Source organism: Boleophthalmus pectinirostris, unplaced genomic scaffold (genome assembly GCF_026225935.1).
Source record: "Boleophthalmus pectinirostris isolate CB_2022bp ecotype Guang Dong unplaced genomic scaffold, ASM2622593v1 HiC_scaffold_12, whole genome shotgun sequence".
Lineage (NCBI taxonomy): Eukaryota > Metazoa > Chordata > Actinopteri > Gobiiformes > Gobiidae > Boleophthalmus > Boleophthalmus pectinirostris.
In genome coordinates, this window is record NW_026571018.1 from 37,699,467 (window position 1) to 37,719,759 (window position 20,293).

At 39.4% G+C, this 20,293-nt stretch overlaps 1 protein-coding gene across 1 annotated transcript in view; it reads right to left on the reverse strand.

The window, feature by feature from the left end:
* Positions 1–20,293, reverse strand: part of LOC110155885 (folliculin-interacting protein 1) — a 92,083-nt gene that overhangs the window by 45,618 nt on the left and 26,172 nt on the right. The window contains 6 exon segments of the mRNA XM_020920059.2: positions 1,121–1,204; positions 2,611–2,693; positions 2,941–3,015; positions 3,381–3,481; positions 3,639–3,776; positions 12,810–12,939. Of these exon segments, the coding sequence (XP_020775718.2) occupies positions 1,121–1,204; positions 2,611–2,693; positions 2,941–3,015; positions 3,381–3,481; positions 3,639–3,776; positions 12,810–12,939 (611 nt within the window).

A 20,293-nucleotide genomic window follows, 5' to 3' on the forward strand; every position in this document is an offset into this window, starting at 1 on the left:
GTCACTTTAAATGTCTTTACGTTTGGACTAATAGCTTTAACATTTTGGCTGCGTTCAGACTGCAGGGTTTAACGCTCAATTCTGATTTTTTTGTGAAATCCGATGTTTTTGTGAGGTCGTTCACATTTCCAATTAAATGTGACTTGTATGTGACTCCAGTGTGAACAGTAAACGGCTGAAAGTGTCCCACATGTGACACTGGAGACACGACGACGTCAACCGCAGCGAGCGTCTCTGTGTTTACAGAAGTTGTCCAAACATGGACGCAGCATCGAGCACCTGGAGATTTTAAAGTTCCTCTCGTACCGGAGCCAGAACATGAACAACTGACTTGTTTTAAGGAGGAGATTGAGAAGGAGAAGGACGAGGTTTTTGGTCGTGGTGTTTTGTGGAACAGCGTCTGTTGAAAGGAACGTGTGGATGTGGAGACGGAGCCAAGAGTGGTGAGTGGAGATGTGCTTCACTTCAGTGACACGGAGTTTATTAACAATTTTCACCTACTTCAGCGCAGAATAGTGACGTTTGTGTCTTGTTGATAACGTGTAGGTGGATGAATGCGCTTTGGCCGTTCACACTGAAGTCACATGTCAAAAGATCAGATATGTATCGGTTCCAGCACAGATCCAATTTTTTCAAATGCGACCCAGGCCACTTGGATATGTGGCCTGGGTCGCATTTGAAAAAATCAGATCGGTCATTAAAAGATCAGATACAGGTCACATAGAAGCCAAAAAATCGGATTTGAGTCACTTCAGGCTGCAGTCTGAACACAGCCCTTGTTTCTTATTTCAGCTTAAGTTTTTACCACTGGGGTAAGAAAATTGTTAAATAAAAACAAACATTTCTTAGAACATTTACCTTGAAATTTAGATTTGTGTGGGCTAACTTTTCTGAAACACATTTTAGGCTATAAGCAAATTAACCTGAATGAAAAAGCAATTCACTTCAGATTAATTCTCTGAACAGACTTTTTACATAAATAAATAAATAAATCAAGTTATTGTCATTCATGTAAATTCATTTTAACAGAGTACGATGGTAACACTACAGCTCAGACACACGCATGCATCTGGCCCGTTGCGAGACAGGGCCAGTTTTTTCTGTTTTTTTAGCGGCCAACCTGAAAAGAAAGAGGCGCTTTTGATGAGGCGCAGGGGGCCCTGTTCAGAGAAGGCCCGACGAGGACTGCAGAGTTGAGAGAAACCTGCGCAAATGAGCCACAGATATGGACAGAAAAGAGTCAAGAGAGAGAGGAGACAGAGGAAGAAGGAGAGACAGAGACAGAGAGAGAAAGAGAAGAGGAGGAGGAGGAGGAGGGACAGAGCGATAGAGACAAAGACAGAGGAAGAGGAGTGTGATGATCAGAAGACGAAAACGAGGAATAGTGTAGGAGTGGACAAAAAACAAAGAAGAACATGGATGTTAGTGATTAAACTGGACAGTGAGACGCCGTTGTTATAAATACGGAACAACAGCTTTAAGTTTGACAAAAAACAAAACAATACAGCGGTTCTCAAACTTTTCACACCACTTCACATATTTAATCTTCAGGGACAAACAATGGAAGGCGACAATATGGATTTATTGGCTCTAAATTCAGCTAAACTTGAACCGCAGAGATGTTTGTGTAGCACAGTTTGAGAAACACTGCTATAGAAACATGTAAAGACCTGCAATCCCTTAACAAAGCCTCAGATGTCTCAAGGAAATGTGAGATTGTTGTCAGGTATTATGATAGTCTAAGATGTAAATACATTAAAGCTGAGGTGCCAAATGTTTTCTATAGATCTAAAGTCGTTTCTAATGGTCAGGGTTTGTTTAGGTCTACAGCCAAACCTCAGTCAGTAAAGGCATGTGGTTTGGAGCAGAGGGAAGAGTTTGGAAAAAGAAATTTGAATATTTTTCTGTAAAAAGTTAACACTATATACAGTCCCTGACAAAAGTCTTGTTGCTTATCCATTTTGTAGAAACAAAAGCTTATAACCTGACTTTAAATGAATCGATTGGTTTTAGAAATGTCTCATATGAAGCTAAAACCCTCCCAAATTATGCTCAATATACTAAAATACATTTGCTTCACTGAAGAAAGATTGATCATTTAATGAACACAGAAAGGTCAGATTTTGGCAAGACAAAAGTTTTGTCGCCTACAGAAAATTTAACAAATAATTTACTTAAAATACAAAAATATGTTGCATAACGTCAGTGAATGAAGTCGTGGTGCTGTGAGATCCAGATTTAATATCTTGTATGACGTCCATGAGCTTGAAGGACACATCCACGACAAGACATCACATGACAAGGCGACAAGACTTTTGTCTTGCCAAAATCTGACCTTTCTGTGTTCATTAAATGATCAATCTTTCTTCAGTGAAGCAAATGTATTTTAGTATATTGAGCATAATTTGGGAGGGTTTTAGCTTCATATGAGACATTTCTAAAACCAATCGATTCATTTAAAGTCAGGTTATAAGCTTTTGCTTCTACAAAATGGATAAGCGACAAGACTTTTGTCAGGGACTGTACTGTTGCACGTGGTTGATCGGTCTGTGAAACGACCCAGTTCTGTCTGGACACAGAATACACACAGAAAAGTTAAAGTTAAAGTACCGAGCAGACTGTTGGGGCCTGTGTGAGCGTCTGGCCGGAGTGTGTTGTTGTCCTGCCCAATGAACTCGAGGCTGTCCTGCAACCTGCAAGATACAAAACATATATGAACTCTCGTCATCTCAATCAATAGTAGCACATTAAAGGTAACGATTTAAGCAAAATGTGCCTTGCTCCAAACTGCAAACTGTTTCAAATGAACGCGCTGTGCTGTTGCATGTTTATAAGACAGTAAAAGTCAGGTACAGTGACTTTATAGACAGACATTGGGCAATTCTGTTGAGAGCTCGTCCCGTGTGACAGTGAGTGTGCTGACAGTGGAGGAGTGCTTACGTGTTGAGGCTCCCGTACACACTGCCCCCAGTACGAGCCGTGAACACTTTACTGAGCATCAGCTGAGGAGGAGACCTGAGAAGAGCAGAGAGCAGAGGAGAGGTGAGGCCAGAGACCAGGGCAGGACGATACGAGCACAACACACACATTTAACAACTAACTTTAATAGTGTAGTTAAAAAGACATAAGAGATATAACTGCAATATTATGGTACACTTTTTGCAGCAGTAAAATCATGTGAATTTGATCAGAAAAGTAAACTGCAGGCACCCAGCAATGTTACTGGTTTAAAAAAATAAAGATATTAAAGTTAAATCTGAACCTGCAGACAGAGACACATTTAAGTGCGTCTCATTCTCTGTTTATGTTCATGTGAAAGATCAGAACCTCCAGAAGCTGCACTAGATGGGTAACACTCTCAACACTTCCTCTACTCGTACCTGATCTGGTGGATTTTTAGTGTTGATCCTTTGTAACTCATGGCGACGGACCCAAACATCATCTCCCCCAACATCACCACATCTGACGAACACCGCGAGCCCTGGAAGCAACAAAAATTACAACATTAGTCATAACTGAAATGAGTAACTAATCATAAATGAGTGGAACCAGAAATGACTGGTCCACTGTTTTAGATTTGTGAAAATTGCTTTTTTCAATATAATACAATATATTAATGATGACGTCACCTCTGTTACCTGGAAGCGCAGGCCTCCTTGTTCTTTCGTCTCCCGCGTCTCAGTGGAGGACGAGGAGCTGTCCAGGGAGCTGCTGCTGCCCCCTGTGGAGCGCAGTTGGCAGCATTTCCCAAACATCTTCCCCTGGCCCTCTGCACTCTGAGAAACACACAGACATCTTGATTTCAAATGATTATTATTAACAATTATCCAGAAATGTATAACTTCAGTCTCACTTCTTTGTGTACTCTCAAAAGTGAACCTGCAGAGGAAGTAGCCTGTGACTAGTGTTTTGTGGAGCCAAGTCACTGCACGTCAGACACTAACTGACAATAACACCAGTAAAACTACAACTACAAACTACAAACTCAATTCAATCAATACTGAAAAAAAATGTAAACAAATACTTTATTTGTCTTTATTTCCATCTGAACTAGTACAAGATACAAGACCCCATGATAATATTAAACACAATTTTGTGTTAAAATGTAAAAAAAAAAAAAAAAAAAAAAAAAAAAAAAAAAAAAAAGTAATAATTGTTAAGGTACAGATACAGATTTTCATTAGTATCAAAAAGCCACACAAAAAATGTGCAAAGTTTCATTTGCATAATGTAAGAATGTAAACATGTCTAAGCAGCTCCAGATCGTGGGGTAAAGGTGGATTAACTGAGGGCACAAACCAGTGAAACTCAACACTGTGGCACCAGTGTAAACACAAGTCACATGCTGCCTTCATCCTGAACAGACTTTCAACAAGCACGAGTTAAAACACACGTCTGCACAAGTGTCGAGGATCTAAGGATCTACCACTAATGACGGGGTTTCACTTTCTACACATTTATAAAGAGATGAATTTGAGTTTATAGAGCAGGTTTTAATCATATTCAGTAGCATTGACATGAGAGAAGATCTGAGCTGTTAAACTAATACAAGAATCTCATGCGTTTCAGAGCGTGTTTGCAGAGGTCTAAAGTACAGAGTTAACAGCTTTTACACAGAATAAGAGGTTAGTACAGTTTTCTGCACAGAGACACTGACGGAGAAAGCTGCAGTGGACGGACAGCGGCATGTGACTGTGTGTCATGTGACTGTGTGAAACTCTCTCATATTCACTGTGTGCCGGGATTTACTGGCCTTTTACAATAATAGAACTCTTTTAATAACAAAATACTTGATAATACAGTTATAAATAACTTTCTGGTAAAGGTTCTACTTCCCTGTTCCATGAAGATGCTTTTCCTTTGCCTTGAATGTTCCACAGACAGTGTTGGGGAGTAACAGATTACATGTACTGGAGTTATGTAATCAGAGTACAAATTATGAGTAACTGTATTCAGTTACAGTTACTGTTTCAGTTACTGGTAATTGGATTACAGTTACTTTGTTGAAATAAATGAGATTACAGGGCGGTATTTTCCCGTTTTCATATTTTGGGCTAAATCCCTTTATTTTATTTTATTTTTTTAACCAAGTCTAAACCAGGAATAATTCAGGATTGAACCAGGACTAAAACCAGGTCTAAACTAGACCTAAACCAGGACTAAAACCAGGTCTAAACTAGACCTAAACCAGGACTAAAACCAGGTCTAAACTAGACCTAAACCAGGACTAAAACCAGGTCTAAACTAGACCTAAACCAGGACTAAAACCAGGTCTAAACTAGACCTAAACCAGGACTAAAACCAGGTCTAAACTAGATCTAAACCAGGATTTAAAAGGACAAAAAACACCGTGTGGACGTGTCTCCTCGTCTTTTATCAATAATATTTTTAATTTGGTTCAGTAAAGTCTGGGCTTTTTATTTTCTTTTAGCAGAAAAAACATCTGATGTGAAGATTTCCTCGTCTTTGTTTCTCTACAGCAAACCAAGTAATCCAAAGTATTCAGATTACGTTACTCACTTTAAGTAATTTAATGGATTACGTTACAAACTACATTTTGGGGTATGTAATCTGTAATCTGTAGGGGATTACATTTTAAAAGTCACCTTCCCAACACTGTCTACAGTATGGCATTACATTTATCCAGTAGATGAGGCACCAGGCCAAGTTACAAGTCATTTTCATTTTTATCCACAAAAACATATGTAAGTGGATAAAAGCAGGATGTCATACTGTGAAACATTCCAGGAAAATAAATAACATCTCTACGGGGAAAACATCTTTAACCAATTCTGCTTGTGACACAATATTGACTGTTAAGTACAACTCTAACACACAAACAAAGCAATAAACTTCCCTGTTCTGTTTAAAAGTGTGCTTTAAAAGGGTCCATATAAAAGCTATTTTCTGATCTTTGTTTTAATGTTGTCACAAAACGACCTGGAGTTGAGTTTTGTTTCATTCACGTATGTTTTTTTTTCTCTCAAATACAAATGTTTTTTTTAAACTCCATGCACCTTCACTAGAACCATTTGCAGGATTTCAGCCCTGGAACTGTCAATCGACTAAACAAAAAGGTAAAAGGAGCTCTTAACTTGAACAGATCATGTTGAGCATTGGAGATAAACTACATATTTTCCGGGATATTTGGCGCGCTGGATTAAATGGTCATTAAATGGTCTATTTTCGAACTTTTTTCACAAATAAACCACGTGGGACTTTAAAGGAAACCCAACAGTGTGATGGGTGAGTGGTTTTGTTTGTTTGTTCGTTCACGGTGACTCTGGGCTTTGTTCAGTTGTGGCGTGTAGGGAGTAGTGTCTGTCGCTGGATTGTCGGCGTGTTCGCAGTGACTCAGTTGTTCAGTCGTGTCTAGAAGCGGCTCGTCGCGCTCGCTTTTTTGGTTCGTTTCTCCGTTCCGTTCCTCACATTTTTAGCTCTTTTTATTGTTTTGTAAACGCTATAATCACCCGCAACAACAGATTAATATGTTTTATAAGTTTTGGTTTTGCTGCTAAGTCGCTCCCCCTTCAGAGCGCGGTCACAACACAATCACCTTGCTTCCCTCTAACGAAACTACTGCAGTTTTCTGTCACGTTTTTGTATTATTCATGAAGAATTTTCGTGTTTATTGTCCTGTTTATTGAGAAATCTTGTACAGAGAGATCGCTAGATTACTCAAACATGCGTAGATGTCTCTAAAACCTCTTCAGACATGTTTTTTTTAGATGATGAAACATTAAAACATGGGAGAAAGCTCCAAAAATATACCCCTCTTTAAGCACAGTTCTCCATTCATCTCGACAGAAATTCAAATCTTGGTAAACGGAATTTCAGTTTTGTCCATCGTTATCGGTCATTTTTTACATTTTAAAACTTTCATGTAGGGAGGGTGTGTCTGGGACCAACGGATTGTCGGCGTGTTCGCAGTGACTCAGTTGTTCAGTTGTGTCTAGAAGCGGCACATTGCGCTTCGCTTTTTCAGGTTCGTTCCTCCGTTACGTTCCTCGTCGGCGTGGAGTAGGGACGGGCATTCGATGAAATTTTCTTAATCGTTCGTCGGAAGAATTAACGATCGATTATCGATTAATCTTTAACGTTTTTATATTAAAATGATCATCATTATTATTACTATCTGCACTAATCTGCATAAATAAATTCAACTTTACGACATATAAACATAACGACTCTAGATCCACATCAGCTGTTTGACATTATAATGTGTTTAATTCAGTTTTGTTCAAATCTCACAGAAACAAAACTTAAAACTGCATCACTAATTTACATAAACTAAGTGAAGATAAAACTCCAGCTCTTGTGTCGCTGATGTGGTTCAACTTGTGTTGGATTAAAAGACATGACTCAGGTGAATACAGGTCAGTGTGACCAGATTTGTGTTTGTCAAAACCAGGACAGCGTACGGGGGGAGGGGGGCGGGGCCTCGTCATCCACATTGAGCGACTCTCACCTGGAAAAACTTTTTCCCACTGGACACAGAAACATATGTGCTGCTTTATACACTGTGCACATGGACTCACACTTGTCCCAACGCAACGGAAAGTGTGGAATTTCTTGTACAAATCATCGTTAAATCCACATTTGTGCTTCGGTTCGTTACAGACTGACCCACTGTTTGTGTCTCGCTCCTTCTGATGCAGAGACACATGTACACACCTGTTTGGTCACGATACACAGCAACCTACATTCGGTTTGTCAATTAAAATTAACATAATCGATGAAATTCTTAATGATCAATTATCGATTAATCGACTAATCATGCCCATCCCTAGCGTGGAGTGATGAGTGTGTCTGTGGGTGTGTTTCTCTGTGCGGTCGCTGTCTGCTCCGTGTGTGTTTGCGTGTTCTGCGGGTGCTGTGGTTTTGTAGTTTACTGAAGTCGTGCTGGGACACTCGAGTGGATTCGTGTACAGGGCGCTCTGGACTGCGGGGCGCACCATCATTTTTTGATAGGGTTAGAGGCTTAAGCGCGCGTCAAATAGCCCGGAAAATACGGTAATAGACTAATAATAAAAGATTACTCAAACATGTGTGAATGAAACAAACCACAACTCTGGGTATGGTTTTCATGAAGTAACATTATAACATGACTTGAGGGTCCTATATTAAAAAAAAAAAACATTATGGATACATGAGAGCTTGAAATTTTAACCTTGGGCTTTGCTTGTTTTGTGGTTTCTCTTTATCCCAAATCAAATCCCACTAAGTCGACAGAAACATTGAGAATCGCGATGGGGGCCAAAGCACCAGCTCAGTGACACAGAGGCAAGAGTCAAACGTTTGGACACTTTTTCATTTTTATTTCATTTCTCCGAAGACAAGGCAAGGCTATCAACAAAGTAAAGGTTGGATACTTGGAGGAATTTTCTTCTAGTTATTTAACTTTTTTTTTCTTTGTTACATTATTCCATATATCTTGTGTCTTATATTTGATGTCTTTCATATGCATCTAAAATGTAGGAAAGCATCAAAGAAAAAAAAACAACAAACACTTAAAGGTTGTATAGAAGATTTTCCGAGGAAAGAGAAATGCAGCGACTGTTTGTCCTTTTTTAAATGTTGCGCTTCGCTCCTTTTCCCCGTCTCTTCTTCTTTCAGCGACATCAAAAACAGACTTTCTTTTGCGGCGAACTGGTCGTGGATTCTTGTCTGCCATTAAAACTAAATTTGTGCAAACTGAGAGGAAGCTACAGTTCGAAAAAGACGCCAAGAACCGCTGTGCTGGTTGAGTAAACGGCATCAGTGCGTGAGAGGCGAACATAAACCACGCAATCCCAGCGGGTTGGCAAGTCAGAAACGCAGAAACGTAGGGAGTTTGATTGACAACATAACAGCCAATAGATAAAGAGGGAGCCTTGTTATCTATTGGCTAATGTTTATTTGCCCCCACTACGTCCACAGTTGATGGATTTTCATTCTTTTTTTTTTTTTGTCATAATTACAAGGCTGCTGCCTCTCTATAATTCTATTTTGAACTTTCATTGACTATTTGAAAAAAAAAAAAAAAATCCTCCATACAACCTTTAACGAGGAGGTGTGTCCAAACTCTTGACTCTTAGTGTAAAACATTAAGGCAGGTTTATTTGTACAGCACAATTCGTACACAAAGTAATTCAAAGTGCTTTACAGAATAAGAAATACATTAAAATCATAATAAAAACAAATCAAAACATAAATAATCATGAGGATTAAAATTAAAAAAGAGAGACATAAATTGGAGAGAAGAGTGCGGAATGAAAACCTTTCAGTTATTTGCACAGTTAAACAGAAATGGAGGTCATGCATTAAATAAAGTATTAAAAATAAACGTTGACTAAATATAAACACACAGTAAGTAAAGGTGTGGCGCTTGCCCTGCAGTAACACCTCTTTAACAATGGGATTTCATTCTGCATAAATAATAGCAAAGAACATGTGCTCAGATCGCGGCTGCTCATCAAAATGAAATTCCTTCCTCATTTCTCATGGGACTCGTGATTCGCGGCCGCGTCCTGACTCAACCTTTTACACTCAACGGTCTGAATAGTTGTGACCACAAATGTGCACTTCATTTTGTGTCCTTAGCCTGACACACATTTGAAGTCTACATGGTACAGGGAGAGAAAACGAGATTAGAGAATTAAAAGTCTAAATGTAAACCAGGTCTAAACCAGAAATAAACAAGGACAACAGTGTAAAACTATACTAACTACTCACTATAAAACTAAAACTAAAAAGGTCCAGTACGAGATTTACCAGGTCAAACACTGGGGCTAAACTAGAACTCCACCAGTTACGTGCAACAACTTAACACTATGCTCAAAAACCATGGACTATCCAGTCAAAATGTACATAACCAGGAATCTGAAACTAAACCAAGACCAAACCAGGTCTAAAATAAGAACTAAACCAGGTCTAAAGCAAGACTAAACTAGGTCTAAGTGAAAAAACCAAGTCTAAAAGACTAAACTTGGACTAATAAGAACTAAACCAGGTCTAAAGTAAGACTAAACTAGGTAAAATAAGAACTAAACCAGGTCTAAAACTAGAGACTAAACCATTTGTAAAACAAGACTAAACCAAGACTAAAACAGGTCTAAAACAAGATTTAAAAAAGCCTAAAATAAGAACTAAATCAGATCTAAAATAAGAACTAAACTAGGTCTAAAACAAGGAGTAAGCCAAGTCTAAACAGAGACTAAAGCAGGTCTAAAAAGACTAAACCAAGACTAAAGCAGGTCTAAAAAGCTAGACTAAACCAAGACTAAAACAGGTCTAAAAGGAGACTAAACCAAGACTAAAGCAGGTCTAAAAGGAGACTAAACCAAGACTAAAGCAGGTCTAAAACAAAGACTAAAGCAGGTCTAAAACTAGACTAAACCAAGACTAAAGCAGGTCTAAAAGGAGACTAAACCAAGACTAAAACAGGTCTAAAAGGAGACTAAACCAAGACTAAAGCAGGTCTAAAAGGAGACTAAACCAAGACTAAAAGCAGGTCTAAAAGGAGACTAAACCAAGACTAAAGCAGGTCTAAAAGGAGACTAAACCAAGACTAAAGCAGGTCTAAAAGGAGACTAAACCAAGACTAAAGCAGGTCTAAAAGGAGACTAAACCAAGACTAAAGCTGGTCTAAAAGGAGACTAAACCAAGACTAAAGCAGGTCTAAAAGGAGACTAAACCAAGACTAAAAAGACTAAAGCAGGTCTAAAAGGAGACTAAACCAAGACTAAAGCAGGTCTAAAAGGAGACTAAACCAAGACTAAAGCAGGTCTAAAAGGAGACTAAACCAAGACTAAAGCAGGTCTAAAAGGAGACTAAACCAAGACTAAAGCAGGTCTAAAAGGAGACTAAACCAAGACTAAAGCAGGTCTAAAAGGAGACTAAACCAAGACTAAAGCAGGTCTAAAAGGAGACTAAACCAAGACTAAAGCAGGTCTAAAAGGAGACTAAAGCAGATATAAACTCGAGTAAACCCGATTGCGTAAACAGTAGAAGAATCGGAGGAGTTGACAGATATGTGTGAGCCATCCTCATGAGGCAGAGTCAGCTGAGCTCATAGTTTCAAACACAGGACAAACCGGTCCAGCGCGGCACTGAACAAGAAGCCCGGAGATTAGAGCATCAGCTGACAGCATCATGTGAGCTCTGGAGAGACGTGCTCACAAACGCAGAGCTAAGCCAACGCCACAATGGAAAAAACGTACAAAAGCGATTTTGCAACTCAGATTAGATTTATAATATCAAGATGCGGCTCAGACTTCAGACTGCGGGTCGTAAACAGTAGCATGAAAAGGCACCAAATGTGATTTTTACGGTCTTATAAAACAGAACTAGGACATTTTCAACGTTTACAAATTATGAGTAACTGTATTCGGTTACAGTTACTGTTTCAGTGAGTGGTAATTGGATTACAGTTACTTTGTTGAAATAAATGGATTACATGGTGGTATTTTCCTGTTTTTACATTTTGGGCTAAATCCCCCTTTTCTTTTTTTTCTCCTTTTTTTTCCATAATTCCACTCATTGCCAGACACTAAACCAGGTCTAAAACCAGGTCTAAACCAGGTCTAAACCAGGTCTAAAACCAGGTCTAAAACCAGGTCTAAAACCAGGTCTAAAACCAGGTCTAAAACCAGGTCTAAAACCAGGTCTAAAACCAGGTCTAAACTATCTAAACCAGGTCTAAACCAGGTCTAAACCAGGTCTAAACCAGGACTAAAACCAGGTCTAAACCAGGACTAAACCAGGACTAAACCAGGACTAAAACCAGGACTAAAACCAGGTCTAAACCAGGTCTAAACCAGGTCTAAACCAGGACTAAACCAGGACTAAAACCAGGACTAAACCAGGACTAAAACCAGGACTAAACCAGGACTAAAACCAGGACTAAAATCAGGTCTAAACTATCTAAACCAGGTCTAAACCAGGTCTAAACCAGGTCTAAACCAGGTCTAAACCAGGACTAAAACCAGGTCTAAACCAGGTCTAAACCAGGACTAAAACCAGGACTAAAACCAAGACTAAAACCAGGTGTAAACCAGGACTAAACCAGGACTAAAACCAGGACTAAACCAGGACTAAAATCAGGTCTAAACTATCTAAACCAGGTCTAAACCAGGACTAAAACCAGGACTAAAACCAGGTCTAAACCAGGACTAAACCAGGACTAAAACCAGGACTAAAACCAGGTGTAAACCAGGACTAAAACCAGGACTAAAACCAGGTGTAAACCAGGACTAAAACCAGGACTAAACCAGGACTAAAACCAGGACTAAACCAGGACTAAAACCAGGTCTAACCCAGGTCTAAAACAGGATTTAACTGGACTAAATCCTGCTGTGTGGACGTATCTCCTCTTCTTCTATCAATAATATTTTTTAATTTGGTTCAGTAAAATCTGGGCTTTTTATTTTCTTTTATCAGACAAAACATCTTATGTTACGATTTCCTCGTCTTTGTTTCTCTGCAGCAAATCAAGTAATCCAAAGTATTCAGATTACATTACTCACTTTAAGTAATTTAATGGATTACGTTACAAACTACACTTCGGGGTATGTAATCTGTAATCTGTAGGGGATTACATTTTAAAAGTAACTTCCCAACACTGACAATATCACAATATTTCGGTTATTGTTACATCCCTAATACTGACAGTACACAGCAGATTTCTTTGGACCTCAAGAGCTGCTCATTTGTACTTCGGTGAAATACATGCGGGAAACATTCAGGTTACAGAGTAGATAAGACAGACTCAGAGAGAAGTAGAAGTGCAATGGCGCTCATAAAAAAAAAAATAAAAAAAGTCCTCTTACATTGATGTTGGTCTCCTCTGCTCCTCTCTTCTTTGCGTTGGAGTCGAACAGCACATTTCTGCCTCTGCGCTCACAGTCCTGATACACGAGCAGCCGGATCTGACAGGGCTCCAGCTGCGGCACCGGCCAGCTACAAAACACACACACACAGTGTTGGGAAGGTCACTTTTAAAATGTAATCCCCTACAGATTACAGATTACACACACCAAAATGTAGTTTGTAACGTAATCCATTAAATTACTTAAAGTGAGTAATGTAATCTGAATACTTTGGATTACTTGGTTTGCTGTAGAGAAGCAAAGACTAGGATGGTTTAGTCCTGATTTAGACCTGGTTTTAGTCCTGGTTTAGTACTGGTTTAGACCTGGTTTAGATAGTTTAGACCTGATTTTAGTCCTGGTTTAGACCTGGTTTAGACCTGGTTTAGACCTGATTTAGATCTAGTTTAGACCTGATTTTAGTCCTGGTTTAGCTCTAGTTTAGATCTAGTTTAGACCTGTTTTTTGTCCTGGTTTAGTCCTGGTTTAGACCTGGTTTAGACCTAGTTTAGACCTGATTTAGATCTAGTTTAGACCTGATTTTAGTCCTGGTTTAGACCTGGTTTAGACCTGCTTTAGATCTAGTTTAGACCTGATTTAGATCTAGTTTAGACCTGCTTTAGATCTAGTTTAGACCTGATTTAGATCTAGTTTAGACCTGATTTTAGACCTGGTTTAGATCTAGTTTAGACCTGATTTAGACCTACTTTAGACCTGATTTAGCTCTAGTTTAGACCTGTTTTTTGTCCTGGTTTTAGTCCTGGTTTAGAAAAAAAATGCCCAAAATGTGAAAACAGGAAAATACTGTCCTGTAATCCATTTATTTCAACAAAGTAACTGTAATCCAATTACCACTCACTGAAACAGTAACTGTAACTGAATACAGTTACTCTTAATTTGTACTCTGATTACGTAACTCTGGTACATGTAATCTGTTACTCCCCAACACTGCACACACAACAATATACAGTACAGCAAATGTATGGAGCAAATCTACAAAAAACATACGCTGGAAAAGTAAGTCTCATTAAGAAATCACAAGCATATAAACTGTAGTTGACATTGAAATAAATAAATGCGACTGGGCGGCTCCGTCTGAGTTTAACCTGAGACACGGAGGAGGAGAAGGTGGTGATGTCCAGACAGATCTTCAGAAAATACAGAGAGAACCGGTCTGGATCCCACGCTACCTATTCCCACCCACACTGTCCACAAGCTGATCCCAAAACGATTTACACCTTGTATAACGAGCGCTGCAGATTACACAGGGCTACACATTCCTTTGTACAGGGCCTGGTTAGCTGCTCCTGATATTCTGATGATTAGTCAATAAAGTCATCAGGTCTATTTGCGTAGACATGGTCCATGCCATACCTGTGTCTCAAATGACAAACATACACACAAGTGAGCCCAGGCATTTGAATTAGCCATCATACGCAATGCACAGAGTGTGTAGTACAGCGGTGCTCAAATGATCTACCTAATACAAAGCCAAGCAAACTGCACTGAAACACTCTGTGCCCCTTTTTTGGACCCTCACCCACAGTTTGAGAACCTCTTCTTTAAGAGAACTTCCTCTGGCACTTTACACAAAACTGTGAAAAAAGTGAAGGAAGATTTTTAAACCTGTTTTTTAAAGTTCCAAACTGGAGTTACATTCTTTTCTGGTTTTGCAGTGATATTTACCAGCCTCTGCACGTTTACCAAACCAAACGCACATCGTGACAAACACAGATGCATTTGTCACTTTTGTTAGACAAACTTCAGCCAAATGTGGCAGTAGGTCTGTTCTGTAGATCCGCTCTATGCTGTAGACCTGCTTTGTGCCAACACTGGAACACAAATTTAGACTGGTTTTTGCTTCACGTTTGGTCTTGTTCTTCTAATCAGCCGCACTGTGGGAGGGGCTTGTGTTCCAAAGTCCAGATTCTGGATGAAGGTGATGGAGTCTTTTCAGTCCAGGCGCCTCGGCTTTGGAGCGACCTGCCTGAGGAGATAAGACTCGCACCATCACGATCATCTTTTAAATCACTTTTTAAGACTGATTTTTTTTTATCGGTTGGCCTTCCTTTAACTGGTTTTAACTCGATTTTATTCTTTATTTCTTTTTATTTATTTGTTATAATTATTTGGATTATTTGCATCATTGCCCGTTTTTGTACTTTCTGTGTGCTACTTTTATGCTTTTTGTATTGTTCTTTGCTTGTACAGCACTTTGTAAACCCTGTTTTTTAAAAGTGCTTCATAAATAAAAATGTATTATATTATTAGGGGTGTGCAAAAATATCGGAATATCGATATATCGCATCGTTTAATGTGATGATACAGTATTGATATCTTGGGCTGCTGTATCGATATATCACCGAGTGTATTTTTAGGTGTATTTTACAAAATTATTTTGTTACAGTGCTACAGTTTTGCTGTTTGGGGAGTGAAAGGAAACTCATTTATGCGACACATTTGACATTTTTAGTGTTTTGAGGATTAAAATGTTTGTGTTTCATATGAACTTTGCACAAGAAGTGGTTTAAGAAAGACTTTTAGTATCACAGCCACGATTTAGCCTTTATTTTTTATTGAACCGTATCGAATCGATTTGAAATATATCATATCGAATGGAAAGTGCGCTGTATCGAGATATGTATCGTATCGTGGCCTGTGTATCGAGGTATGTATCGTATCGGCAATTGATATTTCTGATTTCACAAACTCACGAAAATCCATCTGGTCAAACTCTCGCTGTTGTGATTGGGTCTAATCCGCCAGTGGGACAGAGACTGGACCAATCACAAAGTAGCATCGTGGTTCGGGGTGGAGCCAAAATCAGACATACTGCCACTTTTGTCCAGTTTAAACAACAACAATAACTAATATTTAATACTGCAAGATTTGTCCGATGAGAGTCAGTGAGTTTCTTCCTTGTAGCTGTTACAACGCTCGTCTGCCGCACCCTCACAGCTGAACCCAGTACCCAGCGCCGATGCCACTAAACCTGGACGTGTTGAACTGTTGTCTGGCAAGGATGACCCGAGGTTTAACTGTTCCACTGTTCCGCATCACAAACACATCTCTATTAATACTCCTGGTTTGGGGGCGCCCCTGCTCTTAAATAAAGGGACACTTTTAGCTCAGCGGTGCGTGACGGCCGCACCTCTCCAGCAGATCAGCGGGAATCCTGCTACAGCCTCATTTCATTTTTACGGTGCGTCATAAGTCAAAGTGTCTGTCTGTGTCTTCTGGAGCCAAAGAGGTGGAAGGGCGGCTTTAAACATAGTCTGCGCGGCCATTACACACAGATACAGTAAGCCTAGGCCGCTCAAATCAATCCACTGTGACTGATGAGGTATTCCAGATTTTTAAAAAAAAGTACAAGTACATTTGACATCGTTGGGACAAACTCTAGTTGCACGTATTAGATCAAGGCTGTACAAACTTTTTTCACAGATATATTGAAACATATACAGAGCAAAGGGCCACAGACCACAGGGCAGTGAAGTGAATCGTACAAAAGGTTGGACGAAGCCAGACGCATTTAACAACTGGAACAATTATATTAGGGCTGTACGTTTTGGTACGGGATGTTCGGTTCGGTGTGTGGCTGTGCACGACTGAGTGAGTTTTTTAAAATTTTTTTACTGCAGACAACGTGGACTAGGGATGGGCATGATTAGCCGATTAATCGATAATTGATCATTAAGAATTTCATCGATTACGTTAATTTTAATCGACAAACTGAATGTATGTTGCTGTGTGTGTCGTGACCAAACAGGTGTGTACATGTGTCTCTGCATCAGAAGGAGCGAGACACAAACAGTGGGTCAGTCTGCAACGAACTGAAGTGCAAATGTGGATTTAACGATGATTTGGACAAGAAATTCCACACTTTCCGTTGCGTTCGGGGCAAGTGTGAGTCCATGTGCACAGTGTATAAAGCAGCACATATGTTTCTGTGTCCAGAGGGAAAAAGTTTTTCCAGGTGAGAGTCGCTCAATGTGGATGACGAGGCCCCGCCCCCCTCCCCCCGTACGCTGTCCTGGTTTTGACAAACACAAATCTGGTCACACTGACCTGTATTCACCTGAGTCATGTCTTTTAATCCAACACAAGTTGAACCACATCAGCGACACAAGAGCTGGAGTTTTATCTTCACTTAGTTTATGCAAATTAATGATGTGGTTTTAAGTTTTGTTTCTGTGAGATTTGCGCAAAACTGAATTAAACACATTATAATGTCAAACAGCTGATGTGGATCTAGAGTCGTTACAGTTTATATATCGTAAAGTTTAATTTATTTATGCAGATTAGTGCAAATAGTAATAATAATGATGATCATTTTAATATGAAAATGTTAATGATTAAATCGATAATCGATCGTTAATTCTTCCGACAATCGATTAAGAAAATTTCATCAAATGCCCGTCCCTAATGTGGACAAGTTTATTTCTGGCAAAAATATGAAGATTGGGTAAAACTTCATTCCGGTTAGTCCTGCACTTTACTTTTTTTTTGTTTTGTTTTTATTTACTGTTTACAAGAAATTTACTTTTTATAATATTTCATACAGTTGTTGCTTATTTGAGAATATTTTATTTAACTTGTTAGTATTACGAAGCAGCACTTTGCGTTTATTTTATTTTCCTGTTTGCATAATGTTAAAACAAACTGTTGGTTTAATAAACACACAAATAAACAACAAGCAAGTGGTTTTGCATTTTGTTCCCACTGTACCGAAAATGAACCGAACACCGACCTCTAAACCGAGGTATGTACCGAATTTATTTATTTTTGGACCGTTACACTCCTACTGTGAAATGTTTGTTATTTAAGCTATGATACTAGAATTTCTCAAAATTTGCTGGAAAAACTATTACTTTTGGTCATGAGGGCCAACAAAATGGAGTCCGAGGGTGATGACAGGTTATGTCAAGCTCGATTATGAAGAGTTCAGTATTTGAAGCTTTCTGTGGTATGTTGATTATAAGATACGCAGTTTTTGAAGAACCATAATTCCTCCACAATTTCCACCGCAAACGAGAGGGATTACACAGACAAGAAACTCTCCCGTCGTATTGTGCAGAAAAAGTGCTCACCCTGCAATACCCCGAAATGTGATTCTTGTATTAGTTTGTCAGTTTTACATGTTTAAGTTTGCTGATATAGATAAGAATCATTTTGAAACACATTAGGCAACTCTATCCTCCACCTGCCCGGGGATCAACAAGTTCAACAGCCGACAAAAACTGATCAAACTGCAGCATTTTAAAACACGAGGAAACGGACGCAACTGCTGAAGTAACTCCACGACGTGATGCAAAGTCGTTTCACTCTTTTCCTGTCAACAAACAAGCAAAAAGCAATCTCAATTCTGCAAATTCTGTCCCTTCGATGTGACTTTTTTTTTTTGAGTATCTGGTTTAAGCATCGATCTGTCTCTGATTTGATGCTTTGACAACCCGACGTCCCGGTGTCTCTGGGCAAAAGTTAGACAGAACGTTACAGCTGGTCATTGTTGAAAGTGAAGGTAGTGAAGGCTAAACTGTGAATGTGACATAAGCTCCTCTATAACCTCGTCTATGGCTCGGATCATGTTACATTAGGTCTGTGTCCAGTGTTGGGAAGTAACAAAACATGAGCCGCTGTTACGCACTTAGTTTATGGAGACACGGGGAAACCGCGTCGTTCGCAGAAGACATTTTATTAGCCTTGTCACGATACTAAAATTTCAAACCCGATTTTGATATCATGGCATAGACTTAGATAGGTCCAGGTAGGTTCCATAGTGGTCCATGTGTGTATACTAGAGCCTGTCCGATATGGGCACCTGGAGACATATCGACTATCGGCCGATACGCTTGCTGATATGGGCCGATATTTCACGTGGGCATGTTATACCTCGTTATAAAGCTTAGACTCTCTACATTATGTTCATTTAATCCAATTTACAGACAGATAAATGTCCAAATATGTGACTCCGCATCAGTATTTATCTGCGGTGTAATTTGTCTGTGTCCGTACTGTCCCTGAACACACCACAGAGTCACGTCACTTCACTCACGTGTGTTTGTTTACACCCGCAGACATAGATCCATGTGCAACACTGAGATTATTTTCTTTTTATGGACAATCGGTTTGAGTCTGGATTAAAAGGACATTTATTAGTGCAGACTTGTGATGTGGGAGGAGCCTGTGTGAGGCTGAGTGTTGGAAATACATCGACTTTGAAGCTAGTTTTGGTTATTTGTTATTAGTGATTATCTGCTGTAGCTCTGTTTTCTATTGGTCTATTGTAAAGTGACTATATTGGTCGTATATTTGTTACTGAACATGCATTGATATGTAAATGAGCTGTGAATAGACGTGTGAACGATCCACATTTATGCATATAATTAATTACGCGGCGCGCACGTTTTTATGGCTGAAGACTTTCTAAGACGCGAAAGTAAATGTGTCGCCATAAATGCAGAGGACATGTTTGTCTACAAAACTGCAACGATTTTCCAGGTAAGCAGCAGAACGTCCGGGGCAAATAAGCCACTAAAACGGAATAATGAAATAACAAACTGTTTTTCGTTCTTAATTGAAATTCAAAAGAACCAATGGTACACGGGCCGTTCTGCGTTGTGCTATTTTGGAGTGTGCGCATAGTTTAGATAACAATGACCTGATGCTAATTAGTTGACTCAAGTGCAAATGTAGGACAGTACAGAAAGATAAGATAATGAGATAAGAACTAACTGTTACGGCATAGTAAAAGTTCAGAAGTGTTATGTATATTGTGCGTAGTGGATGTGGATAAGGACTTATGTAAGTGTACACCATAGCACAATGTCAGATATGCAGGTTCCTCTTCTAAAGTCACGCCAATCAAACCCCAGTGTTGGGTAAGAGCCTGGGGCCACAGTAAACAAGCGCTCGGAGCTGGAATCGGATGCGGCCGAGAGAATGTGCATTTGTTGATGACGGACTTGACTGCTCTCTTTGTTTTACAGGGTCACAGGAGACACGGGGCAGCAGCGGGTTCACAAAAACAAACTGAAAACAGAAATCCACCGTGACCAAAGTCAATCTGAGAGAGAAATGAGCAAAACACTGTCAACATGAGTCTGAAGTAGGTTTATCATGATAACATGTGTTGAAGTACAGTATATTGTTGAAGACAATATAGATCACAGGTGTCAAACATAAGGCCCGGGGACCAGATCCGGCCCTCCAAGACCTTTAATCTGGCACTTGGCTGATTTTCTACTAAAATATTTTAATTATATTTTCTATTAAAATGTTGTTAATTTTCTGTGCTGTTTGTCATATCAGCGTCTCCAGCGTCTCTGTACGTGGCCCCTCCCACCAGAGCAGCACAAATGAAGACTTGTCTCTTTCCAAACGCTCTTAAAGGACGATCGTTTTGACTGTTGACCGTGACACCCTCATTAGAAAAATGTCCAACA